Source organism: Symphalangus syndactylus, chromosome 13 (assembly GCF_028878055.3).
Source record: "Symphalangus syndactylus isolate Jambi chromosome 13, NHGRI_mSymSyn1-v2.1_pri, whole genome shotgun sequence".
Lineage (NCBI taxonomy): Eukaryota > Metazoa > Chordata > Mammalia > Primates > Hylobatidae > Symphalangus > Symphalangus syndactylus.
Genome location: NC_072435.2, coordinates 83,286,364 through 83,313,125, shown reverse-complemented (window position 1 = coordinate 83,313,125; position 26,762 = coordinate 83,286,364). Strand labels below are relative to the sequence as shown.

The 26,762-nt window shown below is 33.9% G+C and overlaps 1 protein-coding gene across 3 annotated transcripts in view; it reads left to right on the top strand.

Moving 5' to 3' along the window:
- Positions 1–26,762, top strand: part of CEP290 (centrosomal protein 290) — a 163,689-nt gene that overhangs the window by 50,265 nt on the left and 86,662 nt on the right. For all 3 annotated transcript variants that reach the window (XM_063615135.1, XM_063615136.1, XM_055235766.2), the window contains 16 exons: positions 470–621; positions 2,451–2,562; positions 3,808–4,263; positions 5,347–5,511; positions 6,809–6,916; positions 7,134–7,268; positions 8,453–8,719; positions 9,353–9,460; positions 10,078–10,277; positions 12,935–13,148; positions 14,094–14,231; positions 15,401–15,622; positions 15,968–16,090; positions 20,021–20,166; positions 20,498–20,653; positions 23,635–23,758. In XM_063615135.1, the coding sequence (XP_063471205.1) occupies positions 470–621; positions 2,451–2,562; positions 3,808–4,263; positions 5,347–5,511; positions 6,809–6,916; positions 7,134–7,268; positions 8,453–8,719; positions 9,353–9,460; positions 10,078–10,277; positions 12,935–13,148; positions 14,094–14,231; positions 15,401–15,622; positions 15,968–16,090; positions 20,021–20,166; positions 20,498–20,653; positions 23,635–23,758 (2,826 nt within the window). The remainder of the gene's footprint in view (positions 1–469; positions 622–2,450; positions 2,563–3,807; positions 4,264–5,346; positions 5,512–6,808; positions 6,917–7,133; positions 7,269–8,452; positions 8,720–9,352; positions 9,461–10,077; positions 10,278–12,934; positions 13,149–14,093; positions 14,232–15,400; positions 15,623–15,967; positions 16,091–20,020; positions 20,167–20,497; positions 20,654–23,634; positions 23,759–26,762) is intronic.

Below are 26,762 nucleotides of genomic sequence, written 5' to 3'. Positions count from 1 at the left end.
GCAAGTATTTAACAATTTATGATTAAACACAACTCTTACCTTGAGATTTAATATATTTTCAAAGCATTTATACCATTTTTGTTTTAACTATGTCACTAAATCTATATGAGTAAGATTTTATTAACTCATTTGGATTTATTTATTAGATGATATAATCGAAGTAAAATATAATGAGCAGATTGCATTCTAAGCAAAGTAAGAATATTACAAGTTCAGATATTATTAGATAATGAGTCACCTAATAAAAATGACTTTTGGTGGATTGGAATATAACCAGAGTTTCCATAATTTGTTTCTGATTCTTTCATATTTTTTACCCTCCTTCAGTCTGTTCTTAACACTTCGCACTCAATATAATATGTGGACTAAGGGCCAAGTAAAGAGGATTGCAGTACTTTAAAAGCTAAATTACAAAGAAAACCTCACCAAAAATTGATGTATCTGAACATTTTTTGTTACATTTCCTTAGGTTACCAAAATCAATTTGGATGCACAGAAGGTGGAACAGATGTTAAGAGATGAATTAGCTGATAGCGTGAGCAAGGCAGTAAGTGATGCTGATAGGCAACGGATTCTAGAATTAGAGAAGAATGAAATGGAACTAAAAGTTGAAGTGTCAAAGTAAGTGCATATAAGCATTTTAGTCGTTTGACTAGATGTATCTTCTTTAATTTGTCTTTAAGAAACCCAATTACAAGTATATAATTCTTAGTAGTAATTGATACTGATTTGTTTTTACAAGAACAGGATGAAGTAATATTAAGATCGGTTTTAACAGGGTTAAATAATAATACTGATGAGAATAATATTGTTAAAGAGGAAGTGACTTCTCAAGATTTGCATTTTTTAGAGTTCAGGAATATTATTGCAAAAAGGTCCAGTTCCTCCACATACTGATTTTTTGGGGAAGGGGTGATGGAGGAGGAGTGGTTGTTTATTGTATTTAAACTTAAGTTTCTTCATTTTAATAAGGGAGTAATAAATAGTACCTCTTCTACCTGTTTCATAAGGTTGCTGTAAGAATATAATACAAAATTCAGATTTTGATTTAGTTTACATTTATCGGGCATCTACTATGTACTAGTCACTGTGCAAGGTATTAAACATATATTGACTTCTACAATTATACTTAACCTTGAGGTTATATTTTTGTTTTCATTTTATATGAAGAAATATGCCCAGCTAGTTTAGAACACAAAATATATATAAGGAGTAAATACTGCTTGCTGGTTGGGCGTGGTGATGTGCGCCTGTAGCCCCAGCTACTCGGGAGCCAGAGGCAGGAGAATCGCTTGATCCTGGGAGGTGGAGGTTGCAGTGAGCCGAGATCGCACCACTGCACTCCAGCCTGGTGACAGAGCGAGACTCCGTCAAAAAAACAAAAACAAAACAAAAAAACCGTGTGCCAGCCATATGCTGTGTTTTCATTCTCTTTTGTAATTAGGTGATATTTCAGTAGAAAAGTATAAGGAGCACTTAGTTAATCTGTCAAGCACAAATAGTAAAAATATTTTATGGCCTACTCATAAAAATATAACCATTCCTTTGGAGCCTTGATAGTTCTTTTGGGAATATCAGTTTTTGACATCTTTTTCACTATGAAAGACCCCTTTTTAAAAAAAAAAAATTGATCCTTTCTTCTCATGGACCTCTTTTGATATGAACTAACTTACAATAGTTCATTTTAATCATATTTTGTTAATCATGCAACTGGCAATGAGAGCCTCTGATCAGTATGAGGAAACCTGCCTTATCTGTAACACTGAACTAAAATTATTCTAACCCAAAGCAAAGAAACTTTACATTTTGCTTTCCTGTATTAGCTTATCACAGTATTCATGAGGGAGTTTGAAGGACTTATTACCATTAGGCTCTTTTTTTTTTTTTTTTGTAATTTTATTAAATGCATGTTTTGTTTCTTTTCACATTTCTGATAACTTGTAGATTAAAACAAATCAAAACATACATTAATCCATCTAAGGATCCTAGAAATTTTACATTCTGTGTTCTTAACTGTGTAATGGTCTTAGATAAATACTAAATACCTTATCCTAGAATATTCGAAATTATGACAATAAATGTTTTATGGAAAAAAGTGTGGGAACAGAAGTTCTTTGGCTATATACATTTGGAAAATACTATATAGTAAGTATGATTTGAGATAATTATATATGATAGAACCTCTGAGAGCACTGAATATATGTTAGGAATATTCAAGAGGGAGGAGGGTTGTTGGGAATGAAATTTTTTTTATATATCAAACGTGATAACCTCTCATGGAATTATGTTTCATGAAACAGTTTAGGAAATCCTGTTTTAATATTTCATACAAAGGAGAGATAGATGCTGAAAATGAATGACTTTTTGAAAAAGGGTCTAGAAATTTTGAATTTTGGCATTTACTTAGAAAGTGTACTTAATTGTTCCTGAAATACCTTATCATTTCCTAGACTGAGAGAGATTTCTGATATTGCCAGAAGGCAAGTTGAAATTCTGAATGCACAACAACAATCTAGGGAAAAGGAAGTAGAGTCCCTCAGAATGCAACTGCTAGACTTTCAGGTATGTGCAGTATTGGCTCTTCTATATAGAATCCACTTTTTTTCCTAAATTTACATTAGATGTTGGGAGCGGGATATGTTATACTTTTTGTTTGTTTGTTTCGAGATAGGGTCTCATTCTGTTGCCCAGGGTGGAGTGCAGTGGTACATTCAAGGCTCACTGCAGCCTTCACCACCTGGGCTCAGGTGATCCTCCCACCTCAGCCTCTTAGACAGTTGGGACTACAGGCACGTGCCACCACACCTAATTTTTTTGCATTTTTTGTAGAGACAGAGTTTCACTACGTTGCCTAGGCTGGTCTCGAACTCCTGGGTTAAAACAATCTGCCCACCTTGACTTCCCAGAATGCTGGGATTACAGGTGTGAGCCACCATGCTGGGCCATTGTTACATTTTTAATCAAAAGATATACCAACCAGAGGCTGTTATTCTTGTTAGTTGGAATCTGATTAGAAAGTTCTTTAATTTGAATATTGTTCATTAATCCAGTACAGCATTTAAATGCCTATAGATGAATTGTGCTGCTGATCAAAATTAGGACGCTGAGAACTGTGGTTAGTAAATCTTTAATAACAGTATTTTCTCTTGTATTTGTATGTAACTTTTTACATATTCTTCCATTATATATGTTGGGAATTATAAAAACATATACATTGTCCTAATCAGTATTATGTTATTTGCAATGGAAGTTAAAAAAAAACAGTAACAGTCAGGCACGGTTGCTCACGTCTGTAATCTCAGCACTCTGGGAGGCCAAGACAGGTGGATCACGAGGTCAGGAGTTCAAGACCAGCCTGACCAATATGGTGAAACGCCGTCCCTACTAAAAATACAAAAATTAGCCAGGCGTGGTGGCACATGCCTGTAATCCCAGCTACCCAGGAGGCTGAAGCAGGAGAATCACTTGAACCCGGGAGGTGGAGGTTGCAGTGAGCCGAAATCACGCCATTGTACTCCAGCTTGAGTGACAGAGGGAGACTCTGTCTCAAAAAAAAAAAAAACAAAAAACACCAGTAACATACCCCACTGTTATTCAGTTACATTAGGATTTTAAATTTGTTTGATTCTAGGTTTTTTCTTTTACAATTCTTTGGTAATTATTTGTATTAAAGCAAAGTTACATTTTTGTAGATCTCATGTGCCACTGTGTTAAAACTTTGCTTAGTAAATTGTGATTTTTAAATCTGTGATAACTTTCATTGGAAAAATTTGAAACTTACTACAAATATATTTTTTTTAATATCAGGCACAGTCTGATGAAAAGGCACTTATTGCCAAGTTACACCAACATAATGTCTCTCTTCAACTGAGTGAGGCTACTGCTTTTGGTAAGTTGGAGTCAATTACATCTAAACTGCAGAAGATGGAGGCCTACAATTTGCGCTTAGAGCAGAAACTTGATGAAAAAGAACAGGCTCTCTATTATGCTCGTTTGGAGGGGAGAAACAGAGCAAAACATCTGCGCCAAACAATTCAGTCTCTACGACGACAGTTTAGTGGAGCTTTACCCTTGGCACAACAGGAAAAGTTCTCCAAAACAATGATTCAACTACAAAATGACAAACTTAAGATAATGGAAGAAATGAAAAATTCTCAACAAGAACATAGAAATATGGAGAACAAAACAATGGAGATGGAATTAAAATTAAAGGGCCTGGAAGAGTTAATAAGCACTTTAAAGGATATCAAAGGAGCCCAAAAGGTAAACATTTAAACTTGATTTTTTTTTTTAAGAAACGGGGTCTTGATCTGTTTCCCAGGCTGGAGTTCAGTGGTGCAAACATAGCTGGAACTCCTGGGCTCAAGTGATTCTCCAGCCTCAGCCTCCTGAGTAGTTGTAGCTGGGAGTACAGGTGCACACCACCATACCTACCTAATTTTTTAAAATTTTTAAATTTTTTTGTAGAGACAAGGTCTCACTTTGTCACCCAGGCTGGCCTCGAACTCCTGGCTTCAAGTAATCCTCCTGCTTTGGTCTCTCAAAAGTGCTGAGATTATAGGCATGAGCCACCGTGCCCAGCCAATTTTAAATTCATTATCTTCAAAAGAGTTACATGATAATTTCTTAATATGTGCCTATATGAAAAATGCTTAAGATACAAATTCCAATTATGATTCATTAATTTAGATTTTATAACTTAGCAATGTTGGCTATTTGAATGTCTATTATATGTAAAAATAAAATTAGGCTTTTCTAACCAAAGATTTTAGTGGGAATGTTCAGATTGTATAATAGCAAAGAATTTTAAATACTGTAGAAAAATTTAAATTAATTAAACACTAATTATTCTTAAACATTGTAGTAGTTATCAATTGATTTCTACTTTTCATAATTATCTTTGATCTACAAGTAGTGGGCCCACATTTACTTTTAATATGGTTTTATCTTCATTTAGAAAGAATTAAATGAAAAATAATTATTTTGCAACTATATCCTATTCTCTAGGCTAGAAACATTTAGGATTTCTGTTTTTGAAAGTAATATCAAAGTTCCAATGACCTGCTTATAGTCAGTGTTCAATGAATGTATAACAAATGAAAGTGAATATTAGTGATGTCCATTCCAACATAATTTGAAGATTTTTATTGTAAAATCCCACATATTTGTAGAAAAGTCTATGGAAATCCTAAATAAAATTTTGTCATGTAGCTTGACAAAAGATAACATTGTGTCTTATTTATGTTAGAATGCCCATTACTTTCAATTAAAATCATTATCATCAATGGAGGAATGTTATTTGTTGATATAGCATTTATATTTGTGTATATAAATTATAAATCTTAGGTAATCAACTGGCATATGAAAATAGAAGAACTTCGTCTTCAAGAACTTAAACTAAATCGGGAATTAGTCAAGGATAAAGAAGAAATAAAATATTTGAATAACATAATTTCTGAATATGAACGTACAATCAGCAGTCTTGAAGAAGAAATTGTGCAACAGAACAAGGTTTTATTTTATATTTATTTCGTTTTTTTCCTAAGATTTTTTTTTTTTTTTTTTTTTTTTTTTTTGAGATGGAGTCTCGCTCTGTCGCCCAGGGTGGAGTGCAGTGGCGCGATCTCAGCTCACTGCAAGCTCCACCTCCCGGGTTCACGCCGTTCTCCTGCCTCAGCCTCCCGAGTAGCTGGGACTACAGGCACCCGCCACTGCGCCCGGCTAATTTTTTGTATTTTTAGCAGAGACAGGGTTTCACCGTGTTAGCCAGGATGGTCTTGATCTCCTGACCTCGTGATCCGCCCACCTCGGCCTCCTAAAGTGTTGGGATTACAGGCGTGAGCCCCTAAGATTTTAAACAAGAATATTGGACAAGTGACTATGTTATCCTTCTAATTAAGTTCATCTTCCATTACTAATTGATTATATAATAATTTGTTTTTTATTTTCTAAACTATTCTAAAAATTCGTATTTATTTAACTTTTATAACAGTAGTCTTAAAAACAGCAATACATAAGGAACCTCATTTGGTAAGTTAATTTTTATTTTGATATTGGTTATTTGACTTTTCACAGTTCCACATTTCTACTGGCTCTCACCGCTAGAGTAAGAAGGCAGCTTCTTATAGAATAAAGTATATGCTTCAGAGACAGATAAAATTCATCAAACATATGACTGTCTCAGAGATTGTTCCCTCTGCTTAAATTGTTCTTACCCTAGATACCTTTGGTATTTATACTTTCAGTGCCTGCAGGTCTTAGCTCAAATGTCTTACCTTATCAGTGTATCCTTCACCAGCCACCTAATATACAACAGTAAATCCTACTATCCAGATTCCCTAAATAGAGATTAATTAACTTAATTTTTCTCCAAAGCGCTTGTAACCTTCTGACGTATTACATACTTACTTGTTTATTATTGACTGTCTTTCCTTCACCAGAATGTAAGTTCCATGGTGACACGGACTTGGTTTTGTTTACTGCCATGTTTGCATTGCCTAGAATGATGCTTGGCACATAATATATGTCATCAAATATCTTTTGTATAGCTGGATGGATGGATGGATGGATGGATGGATGGATGGATGGATGGATGGAGAGACTGAAATCCTTACTTCACATCTGCCTTTCTCTGTGATCTTACACAAGTTACTTCACCTCTCTGAGTTTGTATTTTTTTCCATAAAAGGAAAATAATTACAGTTTCTTCAATGTGTTGTGAGGATTAGATAAGAAAATATATATAAAATGCCTGTTATATGCCTGTTGTCTTTGTGTATGTGTCTGACACAAATTGTCTGTTTTTTAGTTTCATGAAGAAAGGCAAATGGCCTGGGATCAAAGAGAAGTTGACCTGGAACGTCAACTAGACATTTTTGACCGTCAGCAAAATGAAATACTAAATGCAGCACAAAAGGTATGAATGATTAATCTTGTTTGTTACTCTGTAGCATAGTCTAGAGTGTTAACTCACAGAAATATTTCCTGTATCAGATGTAATTTTAATTGATGTTATATTGTATATTTAAAATATAAGAGGGGTTTAATCTATGTTTTATCATACAGCTGTAAAAATTAATAGTTACTCTCAATGCTGTAACTGCTTTTTTAAAAAACATACTATTTGTTAATAGTTTGAAGAAGCTACAGGATCAATCCCTGACCCTAGTTTGCCCCTTCCAAATCAACTTGAGATCGCTCTAAGAAAAATCAAGGAGAACATTCAAATAATCCTAGAAACACGGGCAACTTGCAAATCTCTGGAAGAGGTAATTAGAATAATTTGCATTTTTATTAGTGTATTATTTGGTATGTTTGGGGGGCTTTCTAAATAATATTTCTTTATGAGGGCAATGCATAGAATGGTGAATCTGTTGCTGATTTGACTCTTTTTCTATTCTCCTATAATGTTTCTAATAGCCAATAATGAACAGCAGATATAGTTAATTTAAATTCACTATTTAATTACTACTTGTTACCTTTAGGTACACTGAATATGAAAGGAAACAAAAAGCATTTAATTGTAGCTCTATGAGCAATATATTCTCTTATATGATCTCTTTATTCTTTTTTTTTGGTTTTATTTTGAATTGCATGTTACATAATCTATGAATCAATTTTCAGTTCATTGCCTTTAATGCATGGTTAAAGGGTTGAAGTTAAATTAGAAATTACTTTCTGTTCTAACCTAGATCTTGAATTTGATTAGTAGGTGATCAAATCTGTCATCTTCGTTAAATTATTCAGAACATAATGTAAACTGAATGTGATTTCCATTTTAGCTTTCATCTAAATGAACTGCAAATACATTTAAAAATATACATAAAGAAGTTTTTCAAGTAAAACTGTACATTTTTAATCAGTTCAGGAAACTTAGATTTTCTTCAGTAATTGTAAGATTTGTCATTTATGTGAATTGCCATTGAATTACTTAATTTAAAATACCCACCTTAATCCTCCTGAAGAGTAAAAATTTTTCTGTTTTTTTCTCTTTGTTTTAATAAGCTGTAGATTTTATAATAGTAATTTATTGACTTGGGCCTCTAAAATTCCAGTTTTGTACTTAACTGACTTATAGATTAGTCTCCTAATGCTCTGCTAGTCAATGGACCAAAATAAAAGAAATAATTTATTACATATTCTTCCTAAATCTAGTATCACCATACATGTATAGTTCTAAACTGTAATATCTCAATAAAGTACCTTAATTTTTATTTTCATCATAACAATGAAGTTTCTAACATATGTAATAGTCTTATAAATAAGCATGCAAATAACTGCTGTCAATTAGAATTAGTCAGTTTAACCTTATTAAGTATCAAATGGCTATTGTACATATGATGTGAAAAATAAAGTGAATTTTTTTTGGCTAATAACTAATCTAAAATTCAGATGAAGCATTTTAAAGGACAAAAAGATACTTTAATGATTTATTATAATTTAATCATTGCAGAAACTAAAAGAGAAAGAATCTGCTTTAAGGTTAGCAGAACAAAATATACTGTCAAGAGACAAAGTAATCAATGAACTGAGGCTTCGATTGCCTGCCACTGCAGAAAGAGAAAAGCTCATAGCTGAGCTAGGCAGAAAAGAGATGGAACCAAAATCTCACCACACATTGAAAATTGCTCATCAAACCATTGCAAACATGCAAGCAAGGTTAAATCAAAAAGAAGAAGTATTAAAGAAGTATCAACGTCTTCTAGAAAAAGCCAGAGAGGTATTTTATTATATTATGAGTTATGCTGTTTTATGCATTAGTTTTTTTAAGCAAATGCTAAATATTATTTTACCCTAAAGTGATATTTCTTTTCTTGCTTTCAAATGATTCTATTTAAGAATTATTACTTGCATGTAATTGGATTACACCTCTGTCAGTAAAACTGGAAGTTTGTGTACATCTATCTTTCTCTTATACACTGACTAAACCAGGAGTAGCTATCATGGTGAAATCACATGATTTTGAAAAATATTTTAATTGAGTTTATAGGTGAGGGTTGAGGCAATAGGGTAGAATGAAATATATCACACTGGTAATCAGTAGAAATCAGATTTGTTAGAACTTTGTGGGGGAAAGCTAACATTTAATTTTTTTTAGAAATAAGTTAAAAGATGATAGATACGTGTTATTCTAATGTTAAGAATAAATTATGAACTGAGGCTGGGCTTGTCAACTTGAACATTGTCTGAGGGGACATGCATACCGATCTAAATACATACATACATGGAGATATTGTTTCTTCCTCATCTCAAAGGAATTTTAGAAGATTGAAGAGAAAATATATAAGGTCTTCAAAATGTGAATTTATTTTAATTACAATTTAAGATATAGTTTTGATTTTCTGTAAAACAGGAGCAAAGAGAAATTGTGAAGAAACATGAGGAAGACCTTCATATTCTTCATCACAAATTAGAACTACAGGCTGATAGCTCACTAAATAAATTCAAACAAACGGCTTGGGTAAGATTCTAAGAACTTTGTTCCATTCTTTATTGATTTTTGAGACCATGTAAATTAAAATTCAGCTCTCTTCTTTTTTGGAATGGAAGTTACCCTTTTTGTTGCCAAAATAATCTTCTGAAAACATAGCTCTGATCATTCTTCCTCCTGTAGCTAACCACTGTTCACAAAATTATATTTATACTTCTTAGCCATATACTCAATCTTCTATTGCCTGCCTACCTGCCTTTCTTTTCAAATTCTACTCACTGTGAGTTTACCTATATCTAACTTCCTGAATTCAGCTCATATTTGCCTCTTTTGACCATTCTGTTCCATATGTATGAAATGACATGCCTTTCATCTTTTAATGTGTAACCTTAGCATATTTGAGCCTTACCTCATTAATTCAGTCAACATTTATTGATCTCCTGCTACGTGCAGACATTTTGCTAGCTATTGTAAATACAAATAATAAGGTCTGCATTTCCTGTCTTCTTTAAGCCTTCATTGCCTATTAAATCATTACATTTTAGATTCGATACTATATTGATCATTTGAGGAACCAAATTAAAAATACAGAATAAGTATGGCATTGAATTATACATGCCTATTGCTAATATATTAATATTTTATAGGATTTAATGAAACAGTCTCCCACTCCAGTTCCTACCAACAAGCATTTTATTCGTCTGGCTGAGATGGAACAGACAGTAGCAGAACAAGATGACTCTCTCTCCTCACTCTTGGTCAAACTAAAGAAAGTATCACAAGATTTGGAAAGACAAAGAGAAATCACTGAATTAAAAGTAAAAGAATTTGAAATTATCAAATTACGGTAAGTCTTCGAAATGTACAAATAGGTAAATGGTAATAGTGATATAATGAAGATAAACATAAGTGTTTGCTATGCCAGGCACTGTTCTAAGACTTTTAAGTATATTGTCTCATTTTTATCCTCAGGACTACTGATTACATATGTTATCATTTCCCCATTTTAAAGAGAGGATATGGCCTCAGGAATGCTTAATAGCGTGCCTGGGGGTAGGTGGGAAAGCCATAATTGGAAACTAGTCAATCTGACTCAAAAGCCAATACAAATTCTTTTCCAGAACCTCGTTTTTACCTTCTTTGAGCCTAAGTTTCATCTTATTTATTTATTTATTTATTTATTTATTTATTTTTATTTATTTATTTTTTGAGACAAGGTCTGGCTCTATTGTCTAGGCTGGAGTGCAGTGGCATAATCTCGGCTCACTGCAACCTCGACCTTCCAGGCTCAAACCATCTTCCCACCTCAGCCTCCAGAGTAGCTGGCACTACGGGCAGGTGCCACCACACCTGGGTAGTTTTTTGTATTTTTGTAGAGACAAGGTTTCTCCATGTTGCCCAGGCTGGTCTTGAACTCGTGAGCTCAAGTGATCCGCCCACTTCGGCCTTCCAAAGTGCTGGGATTACAGGCCTGAGCCACTGCACCCAGCCTCATCATCTTTAAAATGGAATTAACAGTACTTACCCTGGCCCTTTCAGGGTGGTTATATGAAGGTCAAATTATACCATGTATGAAAGTAATTTGAAAACTGTAAAATAACATACAGATAGAAAACTTTTGTTTACACACTTATGAGTGTCTGCCACATAATAGAGATTCTAAACATTGTTCAACCAATTTATCAGAACATAGATTTTAAACTCAAAATAGGTTTATAGTTACGTAGTTTCTAATCATTGTAATATTATCTCTATGGGCCTAAATTTTATTATCTGAAAAAACATGAGAAAGTTGAGCTGCTTGACTTGTAATTCCATTTCAGCTCTCAAGCCCCTGTTAGAGTGTTTGATTCCTTACTCACTTATTCAAATGCCTCTGACAGAATTAACACTATTTTCGCTTTGCTAAGGAGCTGCCACTGTTAAGCAATTCCCCTCTAAAAGAAAGAAAATTGGCAACAGCATATGTGTATTTTCAGTTTCTTTTCCTCATTCTATTAAATTTTATACAAGAGATGTTATTTTTGGTCTAGTAAATTTCTGTCATGTTTTGGAGTATAAAATTACTCGTGCTTTTGCATCCAATTTGTGGGTGTAGAAAATCATCTTTTGAAATACCTTATATAATACATTTTTTTGCCACATGAAATACTTGAAGTTATTGTTGTGTACCTTATGTCATTTTAGCCCAAAATTGTACCTGTATTCTCTGTGTGCATATTTTGATGTATATTAGGAAATTATGGATCTGTGTGATTTCTTAAGTAAAACCTGATATTTTCACAATTTGATGATGACTCTTTAAAGTTAGACTTAAGTTTTGCCAAAAGCAAGAAGCCTCAAAGAGTAACATTTGTTCATGTCTTAACACTATCTCCCTCTTATTGGTCAGAATCTCAGTACGGATGCAGTGTGCATATGCACAACAATATATTAATTCAGTTTAACAGACTTAATGCTGAATGAGCAATAAGATTAATTGAATTAACTAAATCTTTTGACAGTATCCACTTCCATATATATAGTTATAGATATAATGCTAGTGAATTTGAACTGTAAACAAATTAATAATACATGTGATTTCTGTGCAAATTTATGTTAGTCTTTTCAATATGTCAATATAGGGCAGTATTTCTCAAATACAGAGGATCAGTTTTGCACCATTGTCCCTCTTGGGGACATTTGGCGATGTCTGGAGACAGTTTTGATTGTCATGGCTAGGGGGTGCTACTGGTATCCAGTGGGTAGAATCAAAAGATGCTGCTAAACATCATATCATGCACAAGGCAGCCCCACCACCAACAAAGAATTATCCAGTCAAAAATGTTACTAGTAGTATGGTTAGGAAACTATTATATAGAGGAAGCAATCACATTTTACAAGAGCCATAATATTTAAAATGCCTTTTTGTTCATTCTCTGTATATTTGACTAGAGTCACAAAATAACTTGATAAGATTGTTGCCAAAAATATTAGAAACTAGAAGAAAAATGTGTTGTTAAGTTTAAGAGTAGTTAAGTGAAATAAAGAATTATTATTCTTTGGATTTGGATGCCTGCATCAAGATTTAGATTGTAAGGATACTTAGGACTGAACATTTGCTCTATATGAAATTTGTATTAATCAAGGTATTAATTGCAGCAACCACTCTATTAATTACATATGTTTGGCCAAGTGTGGTGGCTCATGCCTGTAATCCCAGCAATTTGGGATGCCAAGACGGGCTTATCACCTGAGGTCATGCGTTCAAACTGGCCTGGCCAACATGGTGAAACCCCATCTCTACTAAAAATACAAAAATTAGTTGGGCCTGATGGTGCACGCCTGTAGTCCCAGCTACTCAGGAAGTTGAGGCAAAAAAATCACTTGAATCTGGGAGGTGGAGGTTGCAGTCAGCCGAGATTGCGCTGCTGCACTCCAGCATGGGTAACAGAGTGAGACTGGGTCTCAAAAAAATTAAAACACACACACACACACACACGCACATATGTTTATTTACATCAGGCTCCAAGAAAACCATGAAGATGAAGTGAAAAAAGTAAAAGCAGAAGTAGAGGATTTAAAGTATCTTCTGGACCAATCACAAAAGGAGTCACAGTGTTTAAAATCTGAACTTCAGGCTCAAAAAGAAGCAAATTCAAGAGCTCCAACAACTACAATGAGAAATCTAGTAGAACGGCTAAAGAGCCAATTAGCCTTGAAAGAGAAACAACAGAAAGTAAGTAACAACAGAAAATTATCAACATTTAGGAAAAATATGTGGTAGATTGCTTTTAGAGAAGATTTGTAAATTTATAAAAGATGGTAGTATAAATCTCCATGTTGTAATAAAAAGTATGAGCTTTATCTTATGCTGTTAAACAGAGTATTTTAGACAATGCTGTTTTTGAGGGCAGATATAGTCCAATTTATCTTTTTATGCTGTTGTCAATCAGATTTGTGAATTATCTATATGAAGTTAGGAAAAATCTTAATGTACATTACAAAAATATAATATACATTACATTATATTTTCCTTTTTTCTACTGGGATTTTATGCTACTGGGGCTATTTTTAACAAATGAACAATTTTGAACAGTTTGAGGGATTGAGGGAAGTATGATAATGACAAAAAGAGGTGAAAAAAGGGGGTCATAGAGATGGTTTTGTGAGAAGGAGTTGGTCAGTGTATTCTGATTTATTAGGGGTTTTTTTTAGTTTATCTCAGATTTGATCTATTTAAATTGTTTTAGAAGATGCTGGTGTTTTTCTGTGCTAGCTCATGAAATTTATGGGTAAACTTTAAGCCTTTCCTAGTCCTTTTTTTGTCTACCTAAATTCAATTAATTTCATATGGAAGGATGTACTGAGTAATATAAATATCTAAACTTGGATGTTTGAAAACAAAACATACCTGATTTTTGTAATAGCTTGATTTAATGCTGAATTCTCAAAATCATTATTAAGATTTTGAACTCTCACATTCAGTGTGGAAAGAATTGAGTGTAATTACAAAAGATTTATTTGAAAAAGTTGAGTTGTTAATTTGTGAAATATGTTCCATTAAACTCATAATATTTTAGAAAAATAGGAAGTAATAAAGCTTGTTTATTTTTCATATCATATATTCATATAAAATGTCAGTTTTCCTTTAAAAATTACATTTTTTTTTTGTAATTTTTAGGCACTTAGTCGGGCACTTTTAGAACTCCGGGCAGAAATGACAGCAGCTGCTGAAGAACGTATTATTTCTGCAACTTCTCAAAAAGAGGCCCATCTCAATGTTCAACAAATCGTTGATCGACATACTAGAGAGCTAAAGGTGAACATCAACACGTGTTAATATAACAAAATTTCTGATAATTCCTATTGGAAGAGAATTCATTTATGATATATAGTAATTTTGCTGATGAATAGGGAATTTATAATGCACTATTGGTGGATAGACATAGACACACATGCATTTTTCAACAATAAGTCTCTATGATACTCATTTATTGATTATCATCTTGGGGATTAGGAAAGGATAGGCCATTATGAACTACTGTTTCTAATGAAATTAAATTTAAGAAATATTTTACTTAGGATTTTTTTAAGACTTCATAATATTTTTAGAGCAATTTTAGGTTCACAGCAAAATTGAGAGGAAGGTACAGAGATTTCCCATATATCTCCTACCCCGAAAGTGGTACATTTGTTACAATTAATGAACCTATATTGATACATCATAATCACCCAAAGTCCAAGTTTACCTCTGTTTTAGCTCTTGGTATTTTACACTGTGTTTGTTTAGACAAATGTATAATGATATGTATCCATCATTATAGTATTATACAGAGTATTTTCACTGCCCTAAAAATCTTCTGTGTCTCTTCTTCATTCCTCCCTCTGCACCTCACCAAACCCCTGGCAACCAGTGATCTTTTTACTGTCTCCATAGTTTCACCTTTTCCAGAATATCTTATAGATGGAAACATACAGTGTGTCCCCATCATTCTCACCATAGGACAGCTAGGAACTCCTTTCTAGTGGCATACATATTGTCTATCTAGTATTGTAAGTTACCCTTTTATATCTTATCTTTATAAACTAGGTTAGAAATTACTTCAAGTCAGAGATTTGTTCTGTACTACTCTTATGCTTCATAGTGTTTAAAACGTTGTCATATATATTGTTATATACTTGTTTATTTAATTAATTCAGCCAAAATGAAATGTACATATTTGATAAAATTTTGTTTGTGGGTGTTTGTTGAAGACGAATTCCTTTACACTAGTTTTATTTTATTTTTTCTCAAAGTCGACTTTTTTCCTCAAGGTAGACTTGACATGAATATGAAAAAAGATATGTAGTTTGTGGTTATTTTTTTCTCTTGTGTACTTAATTCAGACTGAATTTTTTTTATAATGGTTTATTTTCTGTTTTATGTTCCTTTTATCATTGATACTTGATGAAGACTCTTGAATAATACCTTTCTTTTTCTCTTATTAGACACAAGTTGAAGATTTAAATGAAAATCTTTTAAAATTGAAAGAAGCACTTAAAACAAGTAAAAATAGAGAAAATTCACTAACTGATCATTTGAATGACTTAAATAATGAACTGCAAAGGAAACAAAAAGCCTATAATAAAATACTTAGAGAGAAAGAGGAAATTGATCAAGAGAATGATGAACTGAAAAGGCAAATTAAAAGACTAACCAGTGGATTACAGGTAATTTTATATTTAACTCTGATAACATCTGATTTACAATATAGAGGTAGTAGTTTATTTCTACTTTTACCATTTTATCTATGGTGTTTGTTAAAACTGACTTTCAGATCACTTTGATTAATTAATTTCTTTTGTGACTTCTATTGTGTTTATAGTTCTAGAGTAGCATATTAGTATGTTGTATTAAAATGCAGAAACAGCTACCAGATTATCTTATGTATTAAGTGTCATTTAGAAAGTATGGTCAGTGATAGCTTCAGAAAGTTGCTATTAATATAATTGAAATATTTACTATTTTGTTTTACATTTATTTGTAAAAATATAAAGATACATTTTATTTTTTAGGACAAACCCCTGATAGATAATAAACAAAGTCTAATTGAAGAACTCCAAAGGAAAGTTAAAAAACTAGAGAGCCAATTAGAAGGAAAGGTGGATGAAGTAGACCTAAAACCTATGAAAGAAAAGGTATGTGAAGAAACATACTGACTAATATGCTTAAGGTAGTGACAGAGTAAGTTAAATACATAGTTGATTAACAGTTAATATACTGCCTTAATTTGATGACCTGGCTGGATTAATTCTATATGAATTTTGAGGACTATAAGCAGTATTGGATAACGTAGAAAAGTCTAAAATAAGTTTCTGTTCTGTAGGAATTTAGAGTCTACTTGAGGAGATACCTGTAATGTAACTCTTACTTGGAAATTACTGCATCAATTCCATTCACCTTTCTGACATTAGAGTACCTCTAAAGTTCCTTCACACCTTACATATATTCAACTGTGTATCATTTCTCTCCAAAGTAATCATTTACACAGGTTGGTGCTTTTGACTTTTGGGACGGAAAGATAGACATTTTAAGACCCCCCACTTTGACCCAAATAGGTCCTTTTTAATCTTTCAGGAGACTAGGCTGTTATTTCAGATAGCAAAGTGATTTGGAATATATTCACTATTTGCAGTAATAATCAGTAACCAATCTGCTCATAGATTAATTCTGTGGGAGAAATCGCTTAAAATTTTATAGTTCATAGTAAACCGTTTTGTAATAAAAATTACTGATTGAAATAATCAACCGTATGTTTATCCTGCCCTCAAACCATAACAATAATCAATGCAAAAGACTTCTGTGACCCCCAGAATATGTGGGGATTTCTCCACATCAGCAAGCAAGCAGTTGGTTTTGCAGCAGACACCAACTGGGTGTCATCCAATTCAATTCACCATCTACCTGGAGATAGTGTCAGATCCCACAGATATCTTGCTTCCGAACAAATCACAAGTCCAGGCCTCCGTGACTTCCGGAGTTCCCACATCCCCAGCCCCCAGCTTTGGGTTTGATTAATTTCCTGGAGTGGCTCACAGAACTCTGGGAAACATTTACTTACATTTACCAGTTTATAATAAAGGTTATTACAAAGGATACAGGTTAAGAGATGTGTAAGAGGAGATATGGGGGAAGGGGTGTGGAACTTCCATGCCCTTCTGGGGTGCCACCTTCCTCTAGAAACCTCCACATGTTCAGTTCTCCAGAACCTTTCTGAACCCAGTCCTCTTGGTTTTTAGGGAAGCTTCATGACATCGGTATTTCTTCTCCTAGGGTATGGGGCAGGACCCCCTCGTATTAGGGTTTTAAGACCCACAGTCAGAAAGGCAAGAGAATATTACAGTCCTACCTTAGGCAGGTGAAAGGAGGACAGGAGAAGGTTAGAGAGACTCTTTTCTGAGGTATGCTCCGAAGGCCTAACACACTCAATATTATAACTAAAGACAAGGACAAGGGCTATGAGAGTTATAAGCCAGGAACCATGGAAAAAAGCCTATATATAATAATACCACAATACCCATGGTACCATTCATGTTTGTTGTTTTTCTGTTTTTCAGTTTTCTTTCAGTCTTGCTTCCCTTAATCTTAATTTAGCAGGTAATGCCAGTTGGGATAAAATTGTCCAAACCCAACAAAGTACTGTGTGCTGCAGGATTATTTAATGCCATACCTTATGTCCCCCACTAGTATTTACATTTCTGGGAGTACAGAAAAATTCTTGTACATATTTCAGAAAAAATGAAATTAATAACTATCAACTACTTAGTGAAGTTTTTACTTTTTTTTTTTTTGAGACAGAGTTTTATTCTTGTCGCCCAGGTTGGAGTGCAATGGCGCAATCTCAGCTCACTGCAACCTCCACCTCCCGGGTTCAAGTGATTCTCCTGCGTCAACCTCCCAAGTAGCTAGGATTACAGGTGCCTGGCACCACGACTGGCTAATTTTTGAATTTTTAGTAAAGACGGGGTTTCACCATGTTGGCCAGGCTAGTCTCAAACTCCTGACCTCAGGTGATCTGCCTGCCTTGGCCCCCCAAAGTGCTGGATTACAGGTGTGAGCCACCATACCCAGACTGAAGTTTTTACATTTTTTAAAGGGCACTTATTAGCTGAATTAAATAAGGTAAAAAAATTGATTAGTATTAGAGACGAGAATTGGAGAATATAGTTCTCTAGTGTTTGAGAAGGTCGTTTTGATAGGACAACTAATCTTAATGAGAATTTGGCTTTGTTTCATTTTTTTAAATTTTTTGAGATGATGTCTTACTATGTTGCCCTGGCTGGTCTTTGAACTCTGGGCTCAAACGATCTTCCTGTCTCGGCCTCCCAAAGTGCTGAGATTATAAGCATGAGCCATCACCCCAGGAATTTGACTTTAAACCATGGTTCTCAACCCTTTCAGATTCAACATTCCCTTTAATAAAAAATATAATGTTTCATAATTTCCCCTTTACTATTATAATTGAAATGCATAATTAACATAAACTCCACCTACTTACATAATTTCAAAAATGTCATTATGAATGTCCGAAATGAAATATATAGGGGGAACATAAAAGGAATATTCATATTTCAACATGTAAATGCTTTGGCATGACTCCATTGGAAAATATAATAAACTAGTCATGTGCTTGCACCTTCATTAATGTGAATTCAAAGCTACGATTGCAGACTGACACAAATGTGTTCTATTGGCAACTGATGGGTCATGACGGTATCGCCATTTGTAATTGGATTTCCAAATTGATAAACATATTGTTGGTGCAGTTCTCAGCAAAACAATGTCTATAATCTTACCTTTTATAAGACTGTTGTATTCCTAGAAAACTTAGTGTATAGTAAAACCATTAAAAAATTACTTAGTGTGAATGTGTTAGTTGGAGATAAATTCTTAGCTCAGACCAGTGTAAGCAGAATTTTTTACTGTATTGATATCCAGTAGAACATTTGAAAGTTGTTCAGTGCATGAGACTATTCTGCATTGGATAGGCTTTCTTTGGCTCCTTTATCATAGTTATAATAAACTATGACACCTACCCCTGAAATGCCCTGATTCCCTTCCGTTTCTTTTTCTTTTTTCTTTTTAGCGTTTAAAACGAACTTACTACAAAATAGATTTAGATTTATTTCTTGTTTTGTTATCTGTATCATTTGCTCCCTTCTCCCCAATCTACCTAACCAACTAGCAGAAACTAGATAGTAAGATTCATGAAGATACAGTTTTTTATCTGATTTTATTCATTTGTTCTATTCCTGTTGCCTCTAGAGTAGTACTTGGCACATGGTTAGCACTAAATAAATACCTGTCAAATGAGTGAAGTAATGTGCATTGAAGACTTGAAGGGGCTCTGATGCTAGGAAATTGTCATGGGATAATAGATGAGGTTGGTCGTTTGTACAGAGGATTCTCGTTAGAAGCTTACTCTAGTCATGGTTGTATTAGAATCTTCATTTAAAGACTCCTGAAGGGTGTTCGCATTAGTCAGAACTGTCTCCCAGAATTTTATTTGTCTTGTGATAGAATAAAGCATAGTTAGCCTAAAGAGCAGTTTTCCTAATAGCTCGGCATGCCCGAAGATTCTAGGAGTTATACAGGTTAAACATCTAATCCAAAAATCTGAAATGCTCCAAGATACAAAATTTTTTGAGCACCAATATGATGCCACAAGTGGAAAATTCTGATGTGACCTCATATGATGAGTCATAGTCAAAACTTTGTTTCATGTACAAAATTATTAAAAAATATTGTATAATACTACCTCCAAGCTATGTGTAGAAGGTGTATATGAAACATAAGTGAATTTTGTGTTTGGACTTGGGACCCATCCCTAAGATATCTCATTATGTATATGCAAGTATACCAAAAATATTAAAAAAAATCCAAATTCTAAAACACTACTGGTTCCAAGCATTTCGTAAGGGATGGTCAACCTGTATAGCAAAATGAACATATTTACATATTCTCTATGAAATATTAGTTTACAATTTTTCTAGGCAAATTATAATTGATAAATCTTAAAATTTAAAATAACACTGGTAATTTTCCTACATTCTTCGTTATTGTTACAGAATGCTAAAGAAGAATTAATTAGGTGGGAAGAAGGTAAAAAATGGCAAGCCAAAATAGAAGGAATTCGAAACAAGTTAAAAGAGAAAGAGGGGGAAGTCTTTACTTTAACAAAGCAGTTGAATACTTTGAAGGATCTTTTTGCCAAGTGAGTTTAAATATCATTATAAAACTAATTATATGTAGAATCCTTTAGTGACCTGGAAATTATATGGCTTTATCATAGGTGATAATATGAGAAATGGTCTAGTTTAAATGATCATTTATTATCTATGATTTACTTACTTTCTATTTTCTTTAAAATGTGTTTTAAATATATTGTAACAATTATAGATGGATTTTCCTGTGATCTTGTTATAAATTAGCTTATGACAAATATAGGATGTTACAATTATTGTAATTTGGTTTGGTAATGAGTATGCAATTGAAAAGCCAAACACTGAATGGTATATTTCATGGTTCTATATTAAATTCCACAGAGCCGATAAAGAGAAACTTACTTTGCAGAGGAAACTAAAAACAACTGGCATGACAGTTGATCAGGTTTTGGGAATACGAGCTTTGGAGTCAGAAAAAGAATTGGAAGAATTAAAAAAGAGAAATCTTGACTTAGAAAATGATATATTGTATATGAGGTAAGCTATTAGGTGGAAATGTTCTACCCATTATAATGAAGAAAAACTGGTTGACCCCCGGAAATTGAAATAATAAATGTGTGTTGTCTTAAGCTTGGGTTATGTTGTCTTTTCCCATGTGAATTGAGATATTCCTGGTTCTTCATATGCCACATAATTTTGGATTGTATTTTTGATCTTTTGAATATTATGTTGTGAGACTCTCGTTCTTATTTAAATTCTATGAGAAAATGTAGATACTTTTGTTTTAGCATGCAATCGGTCTCATTAGGTTCAGGCCACAAGTTCCAACCTCATTTCTTGGGCTGTGGTTCCATTTTTCATTTTTTTTTTTTTTTTGATTTTTTTTTTGAGACAGAGTCTCGCTATCACCCAGGCTGGAGTGCAGTGGCTCGATCTCGGCTCACTGCAGGCTCCGCCCCCCCGGGGTTCACGCCATTCTCCTGCCTCAGCCTCCCGAGTAGCTGGGACTACAGGCGCCCGCCACCTTGCCCGGCTAATTTTTTGTATTTTTACTAGAGACGGGGTTTCACTGTGTTAGCCAGGACGGTCTCGATCTCCTGACCTCGTGATCCGCCCGCCTCGGCCTCCCAAAGTGCTGGGATTACAGGCGTGAGCCACCGCGCCCGGCCTGTGGTTCCATTTTTCAAAGCCTTTACAATACTCTTCAGATCTGTCCTGCCTGTGTACCTCACAATAGGTGGTCTGGTATGTGAGCTATGTACTATTAGTTCAGTTCTTAGAAACTTTGGTATTCTGATTAGGATCGATCCATACATTTGCAGCTCAAGAGTGAGCCCAGAAGTTCATAAACAACTTTATAGGGTCCCTTTCTTGAGCTCCCCCCTCTTTGCCATCTCTCTGATACTTTATTTCCCTAGGGATTTCCATTTGGGGCTTTAGTTACCCAGCGATGCCGTATACTTCAGGAATTGCACACTTCTGCAGCCAAGCAAGCAAGGAGAGTAGAAAGAGGAAGAAAAAAACGACTTCTACCTTACCCTCTTAGTATCATAGCTCTACCAATTGGAGAAGATTTCCCTCCCAAAAAATATTAGCTTCTGTGAGTTCCCATTGCAGCCTCTATTACCACTGCTATGGGATGGCTTAAGGGTTGGGGTATGAAAGAACAGATAGAAGAAAAAAAAAGTGAGGTGTTTTCATATTCTCTCTTGAGTGTTAAAAGATTCCCTTTCTCTTTACTTGAGCTAGAATTAGAAGCTTTACCTGGAGCGCTCTCCGTCAGTGCAGACACCCATCTTCAGGTTTCAAATAATGTCTTCAGGGCAGGCAGTAACAGAATAAAAGAAAAGGTAAACTCATCACCTGTTTGCTGCTATTTTAAGTTCTGGTATTCTATTGTAATCTGCCTTCTACTCCTTTGCAAAGTCCTCAAATGGTTGCACTATGCATTTAGGAGAGAGAAGATTGAATGTATTTACTCCATTGTACCTGGAACCAGACGCCCCTGCCCTGCATCACCCGATGTCATTTCTTAGCAGAGCCTTTGAGATTTTTGTGTGTGTGCTTTACAATCTCTTTCCAAGTTATATCTTTTTTTTTTTCTTCTGATATAGTCACAGTCATGAAAAGCAAAATAAAATCATGTGTTAACATTTAAAACTTTTTAATTTTCTTCTAACAACAGCTAAAACTATTTAATCTTCTGTTTCGCTCATTTCTTCCAAGGTAAACTTCAGCTGGTTTTATGTGATTTGCTATTTTTTCTTCTTTGTATTTACAAATGATCTGTGATCATATTACTGATCTTTGTAAAGGGCTGATATCTACCAGCAACATTTGGATATGACAATATTTACCCTTTGTAAATACACATTTTCTATTTATCTTCAAAAATTACCATTCATTAGTCTGTGTTAATGTCTGTTTACTATTGTGTCATTATGAATGTGATGTGAACATACGAAGTTGAACTTATTTAAACAAACACTCATGAGCTTCTAATCCACATTCTTTCCTTTTCCTTCTAAGTTACCATTTCCTAAAAATCTTTTAGAAGTTTATAGGGAAAAAACAAATTATTGAGGAATTTTTCTTTCTCTTGACATCTGTTTATAGTTACTCTCTTGTTCCAGCAGTGGATATTTCCCCTCCGTGTTTTTCTTTGTCTAAACATATGTTCAAAACAAAACACTTTTATTCTTCTTTGCAGGTTTTACAAGGATCAAATTTTAGTTTTGAAACCTGCTATTACTTTTGGAGGCTCTTTTTTTTTCTCTAATAATGTGAGTTCATGCGGGCTGAAGTAATTGGAGAATACTTTATAGAAAAGATTGAATTTGTCTTCTCTCTGAACTCTAGTTTGAATTTCTAAATTTTAAGAATCATCTAGATATTAAAGAGGAGGGGCATATCAAAGAGGAGAACCCTAGCAGAGATAAGAGGCAAGAGTAAATGTTTCATGTATGGGTAAGAGTGAATTTGTATTTACCTAAGTAGAGGTAGACTCCTGGACAATAAGGTTGGATAGATGTGGAGGTGGCAAACCACGGAGGGTCTTGTAGGTTAAGCAGATGTTTTTAGACTTGAAGTGTTAAATGATTATCTGAAATCATTGAGAGTCTTTTTAGATCCTTGAGCTTCTTGAGAAGACCATGGATATTATGCAGTTATTATATAATGTTTTAAAATAGTATTTTAGTTTAACTATCTTATGTAATTCCATATAAATAGATGCCTGTTCTTTAAAAATGTTAATGTATTTCGGTAAATCAAAATATACTTTTTGACTCATCATTTAAAGGAGGCCTTCAGTGAATGCTCTGTAGATGATTATTTTATAATACTAATTTTGATATCGTAATTTATTTGTTGTAAAGTTTAGAAGGTTTGAAGAATTTAAAATAAATATAGTGTTAATAAACACACTGAACTTTTTTTTTCTATCTTGTATTTTTATATAGTACAACAGAAAAAAGATGAAATGTGAATAGTAAAGAGTCTGTGATTGTTGTTCCTAGGGCCCACCAAGCTCTTCCTCGAGATTCTGTTGTAGAAGATTTACATTTACAAAATAGATACCTCCAAGAAAAACTTCATGCTTTAGAAAAACAGTTTTCAAAGGATACATATCCTAAGCCTTCAGTAAGTGTATATCTTTTATTATTTTTTTCTTTTTTCCATGTTTAAATGCATGAAAGTAAAATCAACTTCTTTCTTAATCTGGCCAAAAGCATTACATCTTTCTCATTAATAGTAATACAGTAAATTCAACTTTTATTTTTAACAGGTAGTGATGTGTAATAATTTATTTAATCCTTTTTAATATAGTAACAGTAAACTTAAGATTCTTAAGCTTTTCATAAAACTCATAAATGATTTCTAGAAATTTTAAATCTGTAGTTATCATTATGTATTTTGCTGTAGCAGCAGTATACGGTTAAATAAAATAGGAAAACATGTTCCAAGACTGTTTTCATTCAAATATTTATGGTATATTTTTAGCTTATAAAACCTCATTAATCGTTAATGTAAAATTATTTGTTGGATTTTTTAAATATTTAGTGTATTATTTTTGTTTCTTTTTTCTTTTCATGTTTCTTCATTCTTCCACCTTAAGCAGAATCAGGTGTGTGATACAACTATGTTTTCTATCCTTGTTACCATTATTAATAAATACAAGGGCATGATATTTTTCACAAAAGAAACACTTTGTTCAGAACCAAAAAAGATCATGGCAACACTCAGAATTAAAAATGGTAAGAGACTAGGTACCAAAGATGACTTACCTAATTGGGTACCTAGAAATATTCTATGGTATTAGAGTAATGATGAAAAATACAAATTAGAACATATTTTAGATCCTATTGAGTTAAATAAATCAGAGTCAAGACCAAACAATAAATAAAGTCAATTTACATCAACAAATGGTAAGTTGGCAGATTTTAACTCCCTTTTTGAAAATGAACTATGATCCTAAGGTTGGTAAAATTAATCAAGAATGTTGTCAAAATGATAAACATGAAAATGAGGAAGAGAATAAGATAGGAAAGAGTGAGAAAGGAAAGAGACACATAGCTGAAAATGTGAGTCACAACAACTACATGGATCCGTAGAATCTGCTATGGAGGACTGTGATTATGTGACACTGATGCCGTGGCTCAGTGTGCTGAGGGTGATGCACAGGCAGGCGATGAAACTGATGTGTCAGTCCAGCCAAGAAAGGACGCGTCCCCGGTTTGGATACATGGCCGTCCTTTCTTTCTTTGTTAACTGAATTTTCTTATAGTAAGTAGCTTACATACATATATAGTGCAAATGGAAAAGTGTGTAAGATTTAGAAAAAGCATTAACTATTAGTAAACTTTATCTTAAGCTCTAACTTTTGATTAGTTCCTACAAGAATTAGTGAATATGCATTTCTAATTTAGTGCTTTTTTTTTTTACAATTGGTGTTCACTTAATGTTATATTAGATAAATGAATAGCAAAAATAAGGCACTTTAGAGGTGATTGTTTTGCCTTACAAACTTCTAATCCATCCAGCTGTATTTAGAGGTAAGATCTCACTACAGCAAATTGTATCAGTAAAATTTTGTTACAGTGTTGTACAACGTCCTAAGATATATACTAAGTTCCTTCAGTGGCTTTTTTTGCCATGTTTTATAACAGATACTTTTGTTATAATGAGAAAAGGAAACTTGGATGTGTTGCTGTCTATATTGTGTTAGGCTCAGGCAGGGTGCTGCGGCTTACTCATTTAATCACTTTGGGAGGCAGGGCCAGGAAGATTGCTTGAGGCCAAGAGTTTGAGATCAGCTTGGGCAGCATAGCCAGACCCTGTCTCTACAAAAAATTTAGACAGATGTGGTGGAACACATTTGTAATCCTAGCTATTAGGGAGGCTGAGGTGGGAGGATCATTTGAGCCCAGGAGTTCGATGTTACATTGCCCTATTGCGCTCCAGACTGGGCAACAGAGTGAGACCTGTCTCTAAAATAATAATAATGGTAATGATAAATGGTGTTAGGCTGTGTGCCTAAGTATATTTTTCACATAGGCTGGGTAAAGTGGCTCATGCCTGCAATTCCAGCACTTTGGGAGGCCAAGGCAGCAGGAGCACTTGAGGCCAGGAGTCAAAGACCAGCCTTGAGAGACCCCATCTCTACCAAAAAAAAAAAAAAAAAAAAACAATTAGCTGGGTGTGATTGTGCACACCTGTAGTCCTAGCTACTCGGGAGGCAGAGGTGGGCGGATCACTTGAGCCCAGGAGTTTGAGGTTATAGTGAGCTAAGATTGTGCCACTGCACTCCAGCCTGGGCAACAGAACAAGACTCTGTCTCAAACAAAAACAAACAAACAAAAAGCACTTTGCAGAATATTAGTCTAACTCTACAGTTTATGGACTTTTTATGTATATACTTTTGGCTAGCTTACATTGAGGTACAGAACAAAAATTTGTTTAGCATTTATCGTTTTTTTCTTTATACTGTCTACCTCAGATATTCCAGTCACCTGTCATGGAAACATCAACTAAAATTAAATATCTATGTTAAGAGAAAATGGCTGAAAGTGATTTAATTCATAACACTTTTTTTTCACGTGCTAATAAATAAGAATTTGAGACTTCCACTATGCATTATCTCTAACTCCTATCCACTAAGAATTTGATTTTAAGTAGTTTATGGCTTTTAACCGGATTATTCTTCTGTAAGAGTTTGGAAGTCTCATGAAGTTCATTATACAAGAATACTGTTTACAAGAGAGAGTTTCATTAGAATTTATTTTTCAGAAATTTGGACAATCTCAATGAATACCTTTAGTTTTATTATTTCAAAATTCTAGGGAAAAAATGATCCATAATCACTAATAGTAACTGCATCATATTTTAGTGAGAAATGTGTTAAAAATATCCTCATGTGAGATCTTCGTTAGATAGAATTACCCTCTACTGTAATATTTAATATATTTTATATCTACCAATCAGTGATATTCATAGGTGTTTATCATTTGCTGAATCAAATAGGAACCACAGAAGACAGGAAGTTTGGGAGATGGAAGAGCTCAGGGACAGGAAATCACAGATGTCCGTGTCTGAAATAACCTTAAAAGTTACCCTGTCTAATGCCTTCATTTATAAACTGTAGCGG